We start from the raw sequence: 18,883 nt of genomic DNA, 5'->3' as shown, positions 1-18,883 counted from the left end.
TCCAGCCAGCAGTTCAAGTATAACGATTACACTTTTAAGAGTATTCATGTGAATATAAATCTCTAGACTGTAGATTATCTGAAGGCAGTGATCAGATGTACATAATTCAATGTGTAACTCCAGTTTCTACCACAATTCACGGCACATACTACACGTTATAATACACGTGTATTATATATACATAATACATGGACACAGTAAATACACGTAAAGGATTTTTCTTTGAATGAATATAAAGAGTTTATTCGGTGCGTATCTGGGTATACAACAACAAATATTAAACAACTTTTTTTTAAACTTTTTTGTGCACAGGACAGAAAACTGCCTGTACATGCTATGTCCACTTTTGGAACACAGATTTTAACAATTATTAATGCACAAAATCTTACATATCATGCAACTCTATGCCAAGATTCCAACTTTCTTCCATGCAACAGATATGAAGATCTAAATGGAAACCTAGCTAAGTCTTAAACACTTTTCCAGAAGCAGGTATAAGTATATGTTGTTTAGGGGTAACCAGTCTTAACATTTCCTTGTACACAATATTCATGTGCCAAATACAATGACAGGAGGACTCATACGTACACAGATAAGACATTTCTTATTTTAACAACACAAAAGACAACATCACAGTTCCACAGTTACTGTCTTTACACAAGAAGCCACAATAATAGTTTAACATGATAACACAAATGGAATTGAGAGAAAACTACACTTGAGGATAATCTTTACTTTTAAGTAATCTTTACTGACTGGGGTTGACAACACAACACAATTTCTACGCACAAAGTACAGCACAAGAACTTGACCAGAATACTACGAATCTAAAGGGGAAAAAAATGGTAAAATCACAAGAACCTTGAGCCTGAGATGCCAATTCAGCTTCAACCCTGAATTTGGTTGAGTTGGATTAAGTGACAGAGAGTCAATAGAACCATTGAATTTCAGAAATCATAAAATTGCAAAGTAAAGAATACATATGAATCAAGCATAGATAGAAAACATTAAGCCAAGAAAACAACACGGTTCACAGAATTTTGTTTGCCCCTACAAAACACGGAAGCAGTTAATTTTGTTCTGTTTTCTTTTTTGTTTGTTTGTTTTTGAAGAACAATGGTGGTCTTTTCAATTGTCTTGGTTGGAGAGCAAATTTTTCTTAATCAGCATTAGTGCTGTGAAATGTTTTTGGTTTGTCTTCCCCTAAGCAGAGGTGAGATCATGAGAAAATTGGGCAGTCCTTCTCCCAGATTTAGTTCACTGATCAGGCTCGGCACTGTTTTTTTGCACAAGCTCGATCTAAATTATGGGGCTTTTGGATGGATGAGAAGGTTTGATGGCAGATTAGAATAGTGAACTCTGCCTTGTTTGTTTGGTAAACGTCATTGACAAATCTCAACTTTCGGGTGAAGGACTGCTAGAATTCAACAGCACCTGGAGGTAAGGTTCTGTTACAGAGCCCTTGTTTTGCCCTCACTGGCTACGTTGATTCGTTGTGGCTCATAGACTTGCCTCCGTTCAGCACGCCGGAGACACTTCTGCTCTTGGTCGGGGTCCCGCTTCCAGATCGGGAGAACTCCGTGAGGTCATGCAGAGACGGCTCCTTGTACATGGCCACTGCAAAGCACAGAGACACGGCGTTAGAGGCCGCCGCGCTGGCCCTCAGCTTTCTTTCTACTCCCTGGGCTTCTCGACTGGAGGCCAAACCTGAGAAATGCTGCTTTCAAAGACTCACTAGAAAGTGGACTGGACCAGATGAAGCAAAAGCCAGTCTTGGTACAGAGGTGTGTGGAGAATTCTAATGCTTATTTCCATCACTGATGATTTTATATGAGAAGTGAAAGTGAAAGTCACTCAGTCGTGTCCGACCCTTTGCGACCCCATGGACTATACAGTCCATGGAATTCTCTAGGCCAGAATACTGGAGCAGGTAGTCTTTCCCTTCTCCAGGGGACCTTTCCAACCCAGGGATCGAACCCAGGTCTCCCGCATTGCAGGTGGATTCAAGTAATCTGGCTCCAGAAAACGTGCTGTAAAAGGGCGCTGTGCTGACTTGACTGGGCAGACCGCACCTCTGGTAAACCGCTCTTCTAACCTCGGGCCAGTAACCTCTTGAAGGGCTTGCTCTGCTCTGTCTGGATTTTCTACCCTCTTTCCACTGTGTCTCACTCCTTCTGTCATCCCTACCTCCTGTGGTCCATTCCTGTCCCTCACACTTTCTCACTTGCTCTGTGTGTGTGTATGTGTGTTAGTTGCTCAGTTGTGTCCAGTTCTTTGTGACCCCATGGACTGCAGCCCACCAGGCTCCTCTGTCCATGGAATTCTCCAGGCAAGAATACTGGAGTGGGTGGCCATGCCCTCCTCCAGGGAAATCTTCCCAATCCAGGGATCAAACTCACATCTCCTGCATTGGAGGCAGATTCTTTACCAACTGAGCCACCATGGAAGCCCTCTCATTTGCCACCAAGCTGCTAATAATGACCGAAAAACAAAACTGTGAATGAAAACTATTGGGACAATACTGTTGGGCCCAAGGCGGTTTCCAGTAAGTGTTAAGTGTGCACGCATTTGAGCATCTGTGTTTCTACCTATTTTGGCATACCTTGAGGTTCTTGGCTGCCCTGAGTTGGCAATTAAGCTATTTCCACATAAGTAAGGTGTTACCACATGTAGATATATTGGGTTGGCCAAAAGTTCATTTGGATTTGGCCAAAACAAACTTTTTGGTCAACTCCAATCAGGAGATTAGATGTTCCCATCAATGCTTTAATGTTCTTTTTAAGTGTAAAATTTTACTGAATTTTTGTATAAATGCCTCAGGATGGAAGGATTATGTTCCACTTTCAAAATAAAGGATTGATTTCAATACCGATACTCATTTCATCCACAGCTGGTATACTCTCAAGTTTACCTTTCAGTGGTTTGGGCAGAAAGTGAGCTGCAGGCTTGTTCTTCTTCACATGGTTTCCTTTCATGATCTCTCCTTCTTTGTTCAGACCCAGATACCACCCTCGGCCTGACTGCTGCTGACGGTATATCATCGATGAATATGTCACGTAATAATTTTCAAACACCGATTCTTTGAATTTGCACTCAGGTGTGAAATGTTCCTACAAGAAAAGTAAATAAACAAAAGCTCAATATTCACAGCTATGAATTTCATGGAGAACCATATGGTACTGCCCTTCAGGAGTTTAGGACATACTTTGTTAAAGCTTGTTATGACTGACATTCTATTTTAACAGCAGAAACTATTATCATTGGAAACGGAGACTATATATAACACTTCACGTGATGCTTTATAAAAAGCCCTAAGTGCAAGGGCTACTAATCAATAATTAGCTCTCTTTGTAATAAGGTAATGGAAAAATAAGAACCAGTCATATAAGTGTAATGTGTTGGATAAATAGAGGAGCCACAGATTGAAGAGACAAGCATAACACCGTCACATGGAGCTTTGTTCCTTTCAAGATTAAATATGAGAAATAAACATCTCATCTTTGTACTTAACTTTCATAGATTGTCCAGTTACTATATGCTATAATTTTCAGTTGTCCCAGGCTGAAATCTGTGTTACAGTGTTACAATGCTGAACGCCTAGATTTTTAAAGAGATGCTACTAAGAAAGACTAACTTTCACTTTTAGATAAACTAAACTGATTTTTATTTCAGATCATTGGACCTTGACTTAAAAACAGAAAAAAAAAGTCCCTCATCACCCCAATCCTTGCCTTACAGTAGCATTTCACACAAATCAATATAGAAGCAAGGAATTTACAGTAATTCTACAAGCAGACATCAGAGAGCAGCCCAGGGGATTTTGAACCTGACAATGTGATTTTCTGCCATGTACATGACCATGTTTTCTTTGGACTTCCCCATACAAATGAAGGGTTCCTGACCCAACAGACTGTTTCTGAAAACAAACATAACCAGAAAACCTTCTTTTAAGCTTTGCAATATGTGCATTATGCAATAAATAGCTATGTAAAATATCCATTTGTAGACAACATGAAATGAACAGCAGATTTTAATCTCTAAGTAATCTGCAGGGTAGCAGTGGGTCCACTTGGAGTCCAAGATAATGAGGAAAATGCTAAGTGAGTTTCCTATGACAGTGACACTAAGGATGCCCTTTGATTCTTGCTGTTTTGCTGGGATCTTATCAGGAATAAGTTTTGATAAAACCTGGAAAAAAAACCCACCTTGCAATAAAATATTGCAGTCTTTCCAGACACCTGTCTTTTCTGTACGATGCCTCCATAGTCCTACCTTCCTTCATTTTCATGTTAGGTAGCATTACTATCTGAGCAACAGTATCAGAGAATCACTTCAGCAAAGAGAGACAGATTCCTCAAATGAGGAGGCTTTTTTTCTTAATGTTAAATAATTGAGCACTTTTCTTTTTTCTGGAAATCCACAAAATCTGTTTCACTCAGTAATTTCACTGGTTCTTCCATCTGGCTTCCAGAGTGCCTGGAACAGAGTCATCTTTTGGGATAATTTCAGCCTAGGGGCATACTCGATAGAGACTCAGAAGACTCACACAAATTCAACCTACTCAAGAAGCAATGTACTTTGAAGGCAACTACCACAGGGTAGGAACCAAAGCGTTCTATTTATGGGCTGTGAACACTCCTCTTTGTAGAATTCTCAACATAGGGAAAGCCAAGGTATGCCTACAAAGAAATATGACTAAAATAGTCTCCACGTGTTCTCTGGGGATGAGCATGATTGCATAGAATGCTGGTTTAGCCTTGCCTAGAGTAAAATGACAACTTCATGTGGCATTTTAAATCCTCCACAATGTGGTCGTTACCATGCCTTCAGTCTATGCCTTTGTGCCTTCATAGACCCCATTCACGTCATTTCTTGGATCTCTCTACCAACTGGCTTTCCTCACATTCCTCAAGGTTGAGCTCAAATATGACTGCCCCGGAAATCATATATGACCTTTCCTAAATCAGAACCAATGACACTTGTATTTGTGTTCCCAGGAACTCTTATCTCCATCTCTGGCATGGCCCCGTGACTCGGACATGTGCATGCTTGGCTCTGGAAGACAAGGAACTTGTCTTTTATTTCTGAATCTGCCTTTCAGCCATCAATGACTGATCATATTGCCTAGCACACAGCAGACCATTCAGTTATTGTTTACAGCAGGGGTCCCCAACACCTGGGCCACAGACCAGTACCACTCCATGGTCTGTTAGGAATTGGGTTACAGAGAAGGAGGTGAGCAAGCAAAGCTTCATCTGTATTTACAGCCACTCCCCATCACTCACATTACTGCCTGAGCTCTGCCTCCTGTCAGATCAGCAGTGGCATTAGATTCTCATAGGAGGGCGAACCCTACTGTGAACTGCACATGCAAAGGACCAAAGCTGTGCACTTCTTAGGACAATCATCCCGAAACCATGCCCGGCCCCCTCTCCACCCCTGTCTTTGGAAAAAATTGTCTTCCATGAAACCAGTCACTGGTGCCAAAAAGTTTGGGGACCGCTGGTTTACAGGATTTGCATTGCAGAAGTTCAGATTGACGTATCAGAAATGCCAGAATTCAGAAGTATCAACCCAGTAAGAAGTCTGCAGGGAATTTCCTGAATACCACAGAATGAAATCAGCTGTATGTGGATGGAGGCTGTCATTGCAGGGACAAATCCTGTTTGTGTGACTTCGAATCTGTTCAGGATAACAGATACTACACAGATACTGGCACCTCCAACATGCGGAGGAAAAAAAACTTGGCAATTGTTACAACTATTGGAAAATGGCAAGGAAGGACTCAATGAACTGAATGCTCTGTCACATCCTGGCAATTTCTTAGTCATCACCACTAAATTTGGACTCAAGAACTCAGTAGAGAGGGAGGAAAATGAGGCCAAAAAAAGAATGTTGAAGAAACCAAAGCAGTGTTCTGTTCTCGGTGTGTGACACTGTCATTTTATCTAGTGCTGAAATGAGTAGGCAGAAGAGGCTTAATTTTTATCAAATGTAGAAAGATGTGAACATCCCACCCAACACAGGAAGGGCCACCAAAGGGAAGAGGGGTATAGCTACATCTCTGTGTCTCAGCAGTGGTTCACAGAAATAATAGAAATTGGACTGAACCCTAACCAGAGAAGCCTTATTCACAGAATACCAAGTAGACCTCTGGCAAGCAATCAATCTTTGATTGATCTGGAGATGATTATTAGTGCTCTGGGAAAAAAGTACCAGAGTGGCCTTGACACTTAGTAGGCACGAAATAGAGGCAGCACTCATTGTACTCTGTATTGAATAGGCATTAGATAAATACCGGATATCATAATAAATGAATTAAAAAGACGTCATGCATTTCCTGTACAGCCACGAAGAAATTAGTTGGCATGAGTACAAAAGAAAAGGTGCTCTATGTCTTCTAACCTTTCATGCACTGATTTCTCTTAAAAGTTGTTTACCTCTCTTGCATATCTATACTTATTTCAGAGGAATAATGTTAGTAAGGTTCAGAGGAATAACTCTGAAAAAAAATATTCAGTCTCTCTAAACTCTCTTTTCTGTAATCATCCTCTCTATTCCCCTTAAAGTTCAAGGTTAGTTTTTCCTCAATGATTACCTAACTTTTTTATCCACAGAATCCATACCAGTTAATGACAGTGATTATATTCTGAGTAAAGAATGAAAAATCTACATTTGCAGAATGAACAGATTCAGGAGCAAGATCTAACAGTACAATCTTTTTAAACCAATTTATTCACTATTAAGGGTAAAATAGTTCTTTGAAGGTTTACCACTGACAAGGTGTAAACATCTGAAACCCTCAACATCAGGTCAATAGAGCATATTAGAGAATACTTAGAGATATAAATGGTGATGGTCAGCTGCCCTCAGTGAGGCGCATTAGACTTCCACATAGACTTTGAGAATCAAGTGAATAAGGCATTCATGCAATCAATAATGCAGGATATACGTAAAGAGCCCCCCAGATCCAATGGTGTGCTAGAAAGCAACTTTGTCCCAGAAGCAAGGCTCTGGACCTGGGATATCAATTTACCCTGGTGCCTTGAGTTGCCCCTGGCACCAAGGGCGCAGAATGGAGGGGATGAAATAGCTCTCTGGCCTCTTGGAGCTGGAGCCAGGTCAGAAGAAGCATTGGCTGTGATGGTAGCTTCCTGGAAGGGAGCCTACTAAGGGCCTTGTCACTCCGCAGGGGATGTGAAGCTGTATCCTCAAGAAAGTGAAAGTGTTAGTCACTTGGTCACTCTTAGAAATCCCATGGACTAGGTTGGATGCATGAGACAAGTGCTTGGGCCTGGTGCACTGGGAAGACCCAGAGGGATTGGGTAGAGAGGGAGGTGGGGGGGGGGGATCAGGATGGGGAATACATGTAAATCCATGGCTGATTCATGTCAATGTATGACAAAAACCACTACAATACTGTAAAGTAATTAGCCTCCAACTAATAAAAAATAAATGAAAAAAATAAAATAAAATATGTGCTCAAAAAAAAAAAAAAAAAGAAAGAAATCCCATGGACTGTAACCCGCCAGGCTCCTCTGTCTGTGGAATTCTCCAGGCAAGAATACTGGAGTGGGTTGCCATGTCCTTCTCCAGTAGAGCCATAACGCAAATTGCAAGAGTTCCAAACCATCTGTATATCATGTACATCATCTCCACGTGCTAAACACGTCCACAATACCACAGTGCACACACCACGGCTAAGTGCCTTCTTGATTAAAAGACGTCATTGTGGGGATGGGGGTGGGCTACTCTGGTGGCCCAGTGGTTAAGGCTTCACTTTTCAATGCGATGGGTGTGCATTTGATCCCTGGTCGGGGAGCTAAGATCCCACAGGCCAAAAAACCAAAACATAAAACAGAAGCAATATTGTAACAAATTCAATAAAGACTTTAAAAATGGTCCACATTAAAAAAAAAAAAAATAATAGCAGCTTTTTCATACTTTTGCCCCCAGCTTTTGTACTTAGAACTATGCTACCAACCGACAGGGTGGCAGTGATCTACTTGAGTTTGTACCTCACTAGGCTTTGAGGATTGCCAGGAATATCGTGACTGCTTTGAACACATTTCTCCCAAAAGAAGTCTTTTTTAAAAGGGCGGTGCTGATTTCCTTGGATCTCAAGAGACCAGCAGAGTCTCCTTAGGTTGTCCACACATAAAATGGCAACACGAAGGTCCTAGGCTGTTGAACAAAGCCTGAACACTGAATATAAGTTTTCGCATATGTAGACACTATGTGAACTGCACATATCCTGGTAGAGATGAATGTGTCTCCATACATTTTGTTCTATTCACATGTCACATTTTTATTGGCATCATAGAACACAGAAAAACAGTGTATAGGTCGATGAGTGGGCATCTTTAAATGTTTAAAGTTTCTTTAAAGTTTCTTTAAAAACTTTAAAAAATGAACTCAATAAAACATTTCTTCTTTTCAGCAAGTTCTAGAAACATAACTAATCTATCTCACCCTTTACTTCTCTCACTTCCTTCTCTTTTCCTCCTCTCTCCTGGCCACATTTTCAGTAGCCTGACGATCCAATTAATTTAACAATTACTGCCAAGAGCAAGGGTCACTCTTCTGATTCTCAGCCATGTTCTGATGGCAATTAATTTTCTAGATTTAAAGTTAGCAGGTTATACAAACAGATCTGACTTGTGTGTGTCAATTATTCCCCAGCCTAATGAAAATAACATGCAGAGTAACATTAGATTTTCAACTCTGTTAAAAAAAATAAAACAAAATAGAGTCTAAAAGATAAATTATACCCATGGGGGGGGTGAGCCCATAACTACCTATATTCTCTATATAAGCTTCCCTTCTATCAGTGATTTCATTGCAGGCGGATTCTTTACCAGTTGAGCTACCAGGGAAGCCCCTATCGGTGATTTCAAAATCCAGGATTAATTATTATATTCAGGACTTTGATGTTCTCTCCCAGGGTATATTTGATGTGAATGAACTTCATTATTACTAAGATCAAAGCACAGGAAGGGAGAGGCTGGGGAAGAAGGAATCAATACTTAGCCAGTGCACTGTAGCTAAACAAAATTATTAATTCATGACAAACAGAGTTTGGTTTGTTCACTCAAATATTCCCTGGACTGGGGGATACTTGAGGGCAGCTCCGAGCATGGGGCCTGGCTTAGAGTCAATGATCAATATATATCTAGTGAAATAAACAAAGAAAAGAACGGAATTTCATAGGAAGAGGACTTGGGAGATAGCTTATACAGGTCCAAAAAAGGGTTAAACGGGGTAGGATATGAATAGAGGGCTGTTTGAGAGGAGAGACTGACAAGTCAGAACTTGCCTGCCAGGGCAGAAAGAGTAGGTGATAAAAGGAGGAAAGCAGCCTACAGATAAATTCAATTTAAAAAACTGGAGAGGGAGGAGAGAAAGGGAAGGACGGAGGGAGGGAGACAGAGAGGGAGGAAGAGAAAGGGGACTAATAAAGACAAATCCAAAGCTGAAGCTGCAAGAATAAAGAGATTTTAAACTCATACTCTTGGTCTTTGGCTCTGCAAACAGCTAAACACTGCAACTAAATTCTGTTCGCTTGATTTCTGTAAAAAGGTGAGGAGGTGGGGTGGGGACCAGTCCTGCTGACCTTACTGGATTGTTGGACGAGGAGGGCAATGAGATGATGTATGTGAAAGAAGTTCTGAGAATTGTAAAGCCCCATAAACATGAAATGTGTGATTACTTTTGATAATACATGCCCCGAAAACCAAGGCAAAATAAATACATTCTCTCTTCTTTTCAAGGTTCTTCTGCACTCTAGAATCAATTTCTAAAGAAAGGATCTGCCTATATTTGTTTTATTGTCATGGAAGGAGATCAATTCTGCCCAAAATGAAGACTGCACATGAATGACACTCGGTGTTTAGCATTCTCCTCCAAGATTGGCTCCCCAAAAACTGTGTTGCTTCCTTCCACTTGTCATTTTGGTCTGCAGTCGGCTGAAAAGGCTGCAGTGCTTCAAGCCACAGCACTAAAGAGATGAAGTACTGAAAAATGGGCTTCGTGAAATACCACGTCACAAAATGACTTTAAAGTACACGTGCTAACTGGCAAGTGTTTGCAATGAAACAAATCATAATCAAGAATATGCACATGGGACTATTTTTCCTCATATGGTTATAGTGAAACTTCTCAGTAGCATTTTTGTATTCCAAGGTATCTAATAGACATTTTCATTGACCTTCTGTTGAGCCCACAAAATAGGGTGCCCCAGTATTGCCTTTCTTCAACTCTTAAAAAACAGAAATTAAAAAAAAAAAGGAAATGTTTAACGAGACTGTCAAGCAATGGCTTGTGTAAACAGAATTAGGATGCAAATATGACCACCTTTCAGCCCTGGGGTTCATTGAGTCCTTTGTATTGGCTTGTTCTAGATTTTCATCTAGTTCTGTAGAGCAGTTTCATGAAATATTGAGTTCTACAATTCGTTTTATAAAATACACAGAAATGAGCTAGAATAAAGCAGGAATAAAAAAAAAAAACAAACCACTGCATCCCTTACAGAGCCTAATAAGGGTGATTTTTGTTGTGATTAAAAAATAAATGATTTAAAAAAAAAGATCCTAAGGCCTCACTCAGTTCCAAACCTGGTCAGCAGATAACATTCTGAAATGGAAGTAACTTGCTGAGATTTGTGATGAAGAAGTGGGATAGGCCACACATCTCCAGGGCCGTGTGATTGGTCCTAGGCAGTGTCAACCTGGTCCAAGCCTTGCAGAAGAATACAGATTGGCTAGGAATCCAATTAGGTAGCAGAAGAGAGATTTCATTTTGCATAAGATATGACAGAGACTATGTGCCCATCATACTTTCTTTAAAAATCTTACCAGATTAAATCTTACTGCTGAACAAAAACCTGTGCATGAAAAGCATTTTTTTCAAGTGAAGAACACTTCTCTAAAGTGAGTAACTTTCTCCAACTTTTTTTGTCTATGATGTGTATTAACTCACAGTGTTGGTTTTTCTTATAAGCAGGGCTGACCTATGTGCTTTGAAAGGGGAATCAAATATCAGATATGATCTCTAAAAATAAGCTTTCCTGTCTTCTGGCTGGTTACTGGAATTAATCTGAGACTATTAGCTAGCTATTCTCCATTACTGTGATGCTTTCTAATTTGTGGCAGGATTCTTCTGTAGAACTTCAGAAAGAAAAGTGAAAGTGCTAGTCACTCAGTCATGTTACTCTTTGTGACCCCATGGACTGTAGCCCACCAGGCTCCTCTGTCCATGGGATTCTCCAGGCAGGAATACTGGAGTGGGTTGCCATTCCCTTCTCCAGGGGATCTTCCTGACCCAGGGATCAAACCCAGGTCTCCAGCATTGCAGGCGGATTCTTTACCGTTTGAGCCACTGGGGCGTCTTCAGAGCAGGATCTAAACCCATCAGCAAGAGAATGACTTTGGAAGTATTTGTAGTCACCAAGAGAATAAACTTATAGGTTGTATTTTAGATAGCTCTTCCAAGCTCCTGCCCAAATGTTCAAAGCCTGAGAACTGTGAAAACTTTCCCTAGACATCCAACAAACTGTCATGCAAAGGAGAAAGGTTCTTTCTGCATAGATCAACTGAAAAAACCCTGGCAAGGTAGGTGGCCTATTAAAACTGAAATTGTACCCAGGTGGGTGCATCAGGCGCCTGTTCTAGTGCTGCAGGCCACTGTGAGGGTGGTAATTCTGATTTGTGGTGGATAGTGGTTGAGTTAGATTTGATAGGGTCTGTCTCTGCAGAACAGAGTCATTTACAATAGCCAGGAGTCTACTTCTTCAAAGACTTTCAAAGAAGACTTCTTATCTTTTCTCTTGCACAGGTAGCAAAGCAATGCCTCTGCTCAGAAGGAAGTCACTAATGTGTGCTTTCCACTGCAAACTAGAAAACCTGGAGTCACAGGGCAGGGTTCAAAGGCCTCATCTATAAACCGAGGATGAGAAAGATGTCGTAGAGGGCTATGGGATGACCACATCGCCTAACACCTGCAAACGACCTCTGGGGATAGGAAATTGTACAGAGTCCTGTTTCCAAGTAGACAACGCATTTCCACTAACATCTGCCCCTTGAAAGGAGATAATGAAAGGATGCTTGTGACAGTCACTTACCACGAGTCTGAGTGGTATGATTATTCACTAACTGAAGACTCAGATGGAAGAATTCATTCTCAACTATTCCTTACTGAGAGCCTACGGTGCACTGAGCACTGTGGGGAGTCCTTTTGCCTATATAACGATCTAATTTAATCTCAACAGCAGGTCTCTGTATGAGCTTCAGAATGGAATGACCTCCCTGTGGCCTGAGAGAGGAGCTCTCCCACCTCACAAGGGAGAAAAGAAGCTCTTACCAAGCCACTCCCTTATGAACTCCACTGCAAGCGCACCCTTTCACCCCAACAGTCACTGTGTAGACAAGCGCTGTGATGTCAGTTCTTCTCTAAATGGATAGTTCCAACGTTGGCTGAAGGGTCAGTCCTGCCTCCGATTCGTGTGCCCCGGCTTTCTGAACACCACAGAGCTCTCTTCGAACCTGCCACATCAACTTTTCAGATTTCTGACTTCGGGCAGCTGACCCGGGCTCCGATCCTGAACCTCTAAGAGGAGAATAGCAACACGTGCCTCCCAGGGAGGACTGCAGAGAGTATGGAAAGCAGCCAGCACACATGGGGGTGCTCACAGACTAGGGGGTCCTTGGCCTTGCCTTACTTTCCTGTTCGTATGATAGACAAGTGAATGCAGACTCCTCCCCATGACCGTCCCAACTTCCAACTGATCTGGGAGTAGAGAAGTGCCTTCCCAGTTCACGGAGCTTTAAGTTACACATGAACTATATGAGTGAGAACTCCTTTCATTAGTGATTCCTTTGCAAGGGTGACAATGCATGCATCTTTCATTTGGGGCTTAAAATATCCTAAATTCTAAAATTTGAATTACTGTAATGTGTATCATTGAACCTGCATGATATTAAAGAGATTTGTGAAATAATCCAGTATTAATGGGCCAAGTGACATTTACACATCTCATTTTAATTACTATGCCACAAAAGTGCAACATGATTATTCCACTTCTTTTGTTCTAAACCACTGTTTTGCTAGTTCTACTTTCATCATGTAGGTTACTAATAACAACAATCCTGAAAACTCTAATAGCTCCTTATGTTTAAGCAGCACCTACTTTAACAGTTTTCTACAAATGCTTCAATAGTAAATGACATTCAAGTGACAGATAAGGGACAGTTTTATAATGATGACAATAAGAAAGGTAATGATTACAATGGATTTGGTAGACTTTTTTTTTTTTTTACAGTCGAAGAAATGAAACCAGAGATATTAATGCACTGGAATCTGGCTTTCACACTTTCATTTAGAGGACGAATCCAGAGCAGGGAGGCAACTCCTTCTAGAGGAAGCTGGAATCTGTTTAAGGTAGCTGGTGTTGACATGCGTGTGTGTATGTGTGTGCTCAGTCACTCAGTCATGTGTGTCTAGATTGAGCGACTAGAGTCACTATAGTCTCTGTAACTGTAGCCCACCAGGCTCCTCTGTCCATGGAGTTCTTCAGGCAAGAATACTGGAGCCATTTCCTTCTCCAGGGGATCTTCCCGAACCAGAGATTGAACCCACATCTCTTGCACTGACAGATGGCTTCCTTACCACTGAGCCACCTGGGAAGCCATGTTGACATGTGAGAGACCCTTATTTTCAGGCAACTTGATCTCTAAGATGTTTCCAGAGCTGAAAAACACCGAGGACCCAGCAGTGCTAACTGGCCCTGGGCTGCAGAGGAAAGGAAGAACTTTAACTCAGAGCACAGGCCAAGCCTGCCAGGCAACATCCCAAGGATCTTAAGTAATGTGTCCATGGAACATTCTCTTCGTTTATGCCATAAAAACTTGATTCTTCCATGGCAAAATATTCATGTCTGAATTTCGGTACATTTGAGTGCTGATTTTCTTTTCCTTTCAGGGACCTCTCTACACTCAAGAGTTTTTAGGGGATGACCCCAGAGAACTTTTACTGACACTAGCCTTCTGCCTCTTTAGGTGCAGAGGTGGGTAACTGGTAGAGCGAAATAGAAATCAGCCTGATCGGAGTCCTGTGTCTGTCGGTATGTTCTCAAGAGACAGACGGACATAAAGAGAGAAGTGGGGGTGGGGCAGACAAAGAGACAGAGAAAGACAAGTGAGACGAGAGAAAGTCAAGGCGGTGAGTTCTTCTTTTTCCCAGTTCTATAATCCTGAGGCCTTTGAGAAATGCCTGCCGTTCCCCATCCTGCCTGCACCCCCAACCTCACCATACAGGGGGAAGGTGAGAAAGTGAGCCATCTCTCTTGTTGGAGAAAATCTGTCTCCTGTCCAAATTCCAGGTTGTGCTCAGACCTCGGGGTAAAATCTGAGAAGCCACTCATGGCAGGTTGTTCTTCTGTAAAGTTAGCATCTACAGAAGAGCCTGATAAACAAATTAACCTATTTTTTCCTAGAGATTTTCCTCTGTGGAAAGTACATCCATCTTTGAAGGAAAAGATAAAGGAAGTCCAGGTCTTTGGAGAAACTCAGGATTAGTATAAAGTTCATTAAAATAAGACACTTTGAAATATGAATGTTGTTATCATAAAGTGAATTATATTTTCATAAGAGGGACGTAATGTTCAGATGTGTAACTATGGCACAGTAACAAGACAACGGTTCCCTATTTATGACCAAACTCTTGTCACCTGTGATGCTGTTTATGCTCCTCATTACTTGATACTATGGTTCCAGAGAAACCACGGTGAAAAACGCAATGCTTTAAAGCAGTGTTTAGACCGAGTGTCCAGCTACAATTCATGAATGAGCTTTCAGTAGCTTAGATTAAATTAAATTTGGTCTGTTCTGGATTTCCTGAAATACTGCAGCATTTTTAGATTAATTTTTTAAAAGGGTTTTGATGTCATTCAATTTTGAAATAAACAAATTACAGTTCTTTATCAAAATATGCAATTTCAATTTTCAAATATTTGTTACCTAAGTATTACCGGAGTTGAAAACACAAGGTAAGGATACAATATAAACTATAAGAATACATCAAGATGATTAATACTGCATAAGCTTTGCACAACCATGATCTATTTGGAATAATTTTCAGCTTTCATTTTCAACAGTGTAGATTGTTAAAGCATTTGCATGATAATGCAAAATACATAAATTATCCCTGCAGGGAACACTTAAAACTTAAGGTAATTATATAGCATAGAAGTGATTTCAAAGAACTCCAACAAAATAACAAATAATTCTACAGTCACCCTTTACAATGCTTATTATTCTGTTACCAGTGATCTTGACCACTAAAATCCCTTTCTTTACAATTATACTCACATTATCAATTCTTACTTTGTTCTTTTACCATCAAGCTCTTACAGCTGGCCCTGAAAATTTGCATGCTGGAAAAGCTGAACTAGACAGCTAGTAGAGATGAATTCCCCAGTCATATTCATGCTGTGAACAGAACCATAACACTCCCTTAATATATCTTATCACTGCACTTTTATACTAAACAAGAATCCAAATCAAGTCCTATTTTTTACATTCCTCCTGTTTAAATCTTTTAATGGCTCCCTGCTGCCTACATGATAAAATCCAAAACTCCCTGGCTTGGCGTTCAAGGCCCTCCATAATCTCGCACATGTGTTCCTACAAGTCTAGCATAAGATTCCTCAACTCCAGCCAGATTGGAGAAATAAGGCCAGGACCAAAAGGAGCAGAGATTTTTCTTATGAATGGAAAAATATCTCCTCCAAACCAATTAGTATGCTTTGGAGGCTGGGATATTCACTGTGATTAGAGAGAATTACTGCGTCACAGGGAATATATAACTAATCTCTCCTGAGTTTCTTAGGCTCTGCATTATTTATTTTTTAAATTCAAAGAAAATGTCTTGCACTTCTGGAACATCCCAGCCACCTCATGTCTTGATTCTGCACCCTGTGACTTAGCAGGGGCTGCCCCCAGGTGTGGAATTTTCTGGAGGCCACTGGTAATAACCAGTACCTCTTCCCTTCACGGCACAAAGAGAAAACAGAGTCAAATGTCAGCATGTCAGGAACCTCCAGGCTCAACTTCAGCCGGAATGCAAAAGCACTTTACAACTGACTATTTCTGAAGACTTTTCACAGTATCGAGGAAAAGGGTAATGAAATTGTATCTGAACAGAAGGAAGCTAAATTATTTATCTCATACTAATTTTTACCAGATGGCTGGTGATGAAAAATCTATACTGGCAAATCTGCTGTATGTGTTAAAGATAATCAAGGGGGCTAAAACTTTAAATGGTCACAATATATTCGGATTTAGTTTTATGGCTCCTATCGATTCCATACATAGGTTCTTCTAAGTCCATGTGATTGGGACAGAATAAATCATATCATCAAATAATTAGGAGCTGCATCTTCTATTCATGAATCACATCAGCACTTGGATTGTGTCTCTTTTTTTTTCTTGAACCTGCAGAGAGAAAACATTTGGGATGTTGCCACACGATGTTACCTACCATATCCCTCTGCGTCAGGAGGTTCCAAATGACACTCCTTCCCCAAGAGAAAGAGATCACAGTCCTCAGAAGGAAATTCCCTCACTGAGCTTCCAGCAGATCCAGTTAAATGCTGACTTCTGATGACAATAAACCATTGAGGACTGGAAGGGAGATAGGGTGTACCAAATGGGCATCCTTTTCTGCTCAAGTGATGTCTCCAGGGAGCGGGTTGTGTGGGTTCAACATCCAATTTGGGCCTGTCATGGATCCATTTCCTCTCTGTTCTGAAGCCCACCACTGGAAAAAGCCCACCCTTGTTCTTTGGTTGACTCTCAAACGCCAATTGTCCAGGAAAGGCTAGAATATGTTCGATAACACGTGCTGGTTCACATCAAACAAAGCACGTTCACATGTGCCAAGCTTCGATACTGTTCTCCAGGTAAAGCAGGTAGAAGTGCTGGCCCTGGCAAGGAATTGATACGTATACCAAATCCCAATGTATGATTCACCTAGTGAGTCAGAGCTTCTCTGAACATCTTTATCCAATGTATGAAGACCAACTGTCTTACATATCATTTTATGGGAGTTATATGCCTTCAAGTCAATGAAGACTTTGAGTGCCTGCCATGTGCATTGTTTTTCCTAAACTAGATGCCGATACTCATGGTGCTTTAGCACTTTTGGCAGAGCAGCTGCTGTCCCCCAAAAGTTCTGCAGTCAGAACTCATACAGTGCCCCATGGTGTCTTCTTATGGTGAGGGACAACAGGTCAAAATTGAGTTCCACAGTCTACAGTGGCCAAGCAAGATACAGACCTACTGTTCATTCTTCCCACTATGACAACCTGATTGGGCATTTATTTCATTTGCAAAAGGTTCATTTAGTCATTTAATCTGTTATAGCTAAATGTTCTACTCTCAGCAGCAGCAGCAGCTAACGAGTTGCCAATTTCTCAAAAACTGTGGTGATCCTGGGTCAAGTTACAGATTAGAATGGCAGTAGCTTATATTGACATGTAAAAACAAATCCTTCAGAATCACACCAGAACGATCAAAGTTGCCACTGTGATATTACCTCAAGGAACATAGAACCCCTACATTCTATGACTAGCCAAACTCGAGTCAATTTAACCTAGTAACTAACTGCAAGTGATACTGTACACCATATGCCAATATAAGATAACTAGGTAAATCCATGGCTAATTCATTTCAATGTATGACAAAAACCACTGCAATGATGTAAAGTAATTAGCCTCCAACTAATAAAAATAAATGGAAAAAAAAAAAGGCTCCATCGTTAAACCACCTTCCTGCAGGGCAAGGTTACTAGTACTCTAACCGCCAGCAACAATATGCTGTAAACACACTTTGGTGTCGCTGAAGTTATACTTTCTGCAATTCTGATCTATTGAAAGAATGGTTTCAGAAGCAAGGTATTTGTGGAAAAATCATAAGGAAAAGGTACGAACAGGTAGGCTGTGAGCTAAGTGACCAGAATAAAGGACAGTACTTCCCTGGAGGTAGAGTAGCTAGGACTCTGAGCTCCCAATGCAGGGGACCTAGGTTCAATCCCTGGTCAGGCAACTAGATCCCACATGCCACAACTAAGACCCAGCAGAGCAAAAAAAAAAAAAAGACAGTACAAATACTCCTTTGAGTAAACACTAGCAGAGTTTCAAGTCTCAGAGCTTTGGGGTGACTCCAAAAGCCTTGCCCAGTTGTCACAATCTCTGCGATTGTTCTAGCATTAGAAAGAAACAGGAGGGGACATATCAAACAGATGTGAAGCCATCAGCACTTTGGTGTTTACCTTTGTGCCAACATGTCAAATCACGCATGTGGCTCCAGTGAGAAAGCAGAGATGGGGCGCACGCAGCAACCCGTCAAGGAAGGATAGATGTACACACCAAGTCTGTGTGAGAACTGCAGACTACATTTTGTCTTTTTAGCAACATTAACTCTCTGTTCTTCTAAATAGTCTCAATGTGTATCCACAGTTGATTACTGTATTTTGAATGAGCAATAATAGGATCAATTTTCCCTGAGCCTGAGTCACAGCCTGGTAGTAAATTAGGTGCTCAGGAAGGTGTGTTACTTCCTTGAGGCCACTGAGCCATCATTTAAGGCATAATACACTTGCTTTCATTTGTGAAGATGCACTGACTCACTTCAGTAGGAGTTGTTTTTCCTGCACTGCTGATGGCTGAGTTAAAGGAATGTACTCTTTTTTTTTTTTCCCTCCTCACAGTATGGATGAGATGGCATGGGCTAATAACACATTCTTGTCACCTGTACTGTGACCCTCGGAGCAAATGCCCATGATGTTTGGTTAAAGTTTGAAGTTCAATCTGTAGCTGTGGAACAGAGTC

General features: G+C 41.0%; 1 protein-coding gene across 2 annotated transcripts in view; it reads right to left on the bottom strand.

The window, feature by feature from the left end:
• Positions 1-215: 215 nt before the first annotated feature.
• FGF13 (fibroblast growth factor 13) overlaps positions 216-18,883 on the bottom strand; it is a 520,657-nt gene continuing 501,989 nt past the window's right edge. For both annotated transcript variants that reach the window (XM_070463291.1, XM_020885226.2), the window contains 2 exons: positions 2,912-3,110; positions 216-1,617 (listed from right to left, as the gene is read on the bottom strand). In XM_070463291.1, the coding sequence (XP_070319392.1) occupies positions 1,481-1,617; positions 2,912-3,110 (336 nt within the window). In that variant the 3' untranslated portion in view covers positions 216-1,480. The remainder of the gene's footprint in view (positions 1,618-2,911; positions 3,111-18,883) is intronic.

The sequence above is a fragment of the Odocoileus virginianus genome, unplaced genomic scaffold (assembly GCF_023699985.2).
Source record: "Odocoileus virginianus isolate 20LAN1187 ecotype Illinois unplaced genomic scaffold, Ovbor_1.2 Unplaced_Contig_1, whole genome shotgun sequence".
NCBI lineage: Eukaryota > Metazoa > Chordata > Mammalia > Artiodactyla > Cervidae > Odocoileus > Odocoileus virginianus.
Note: the sequence above shows the minus strand (reverse complement) of the source record. Positions and strands in the feature narration are given on the sequence as shown.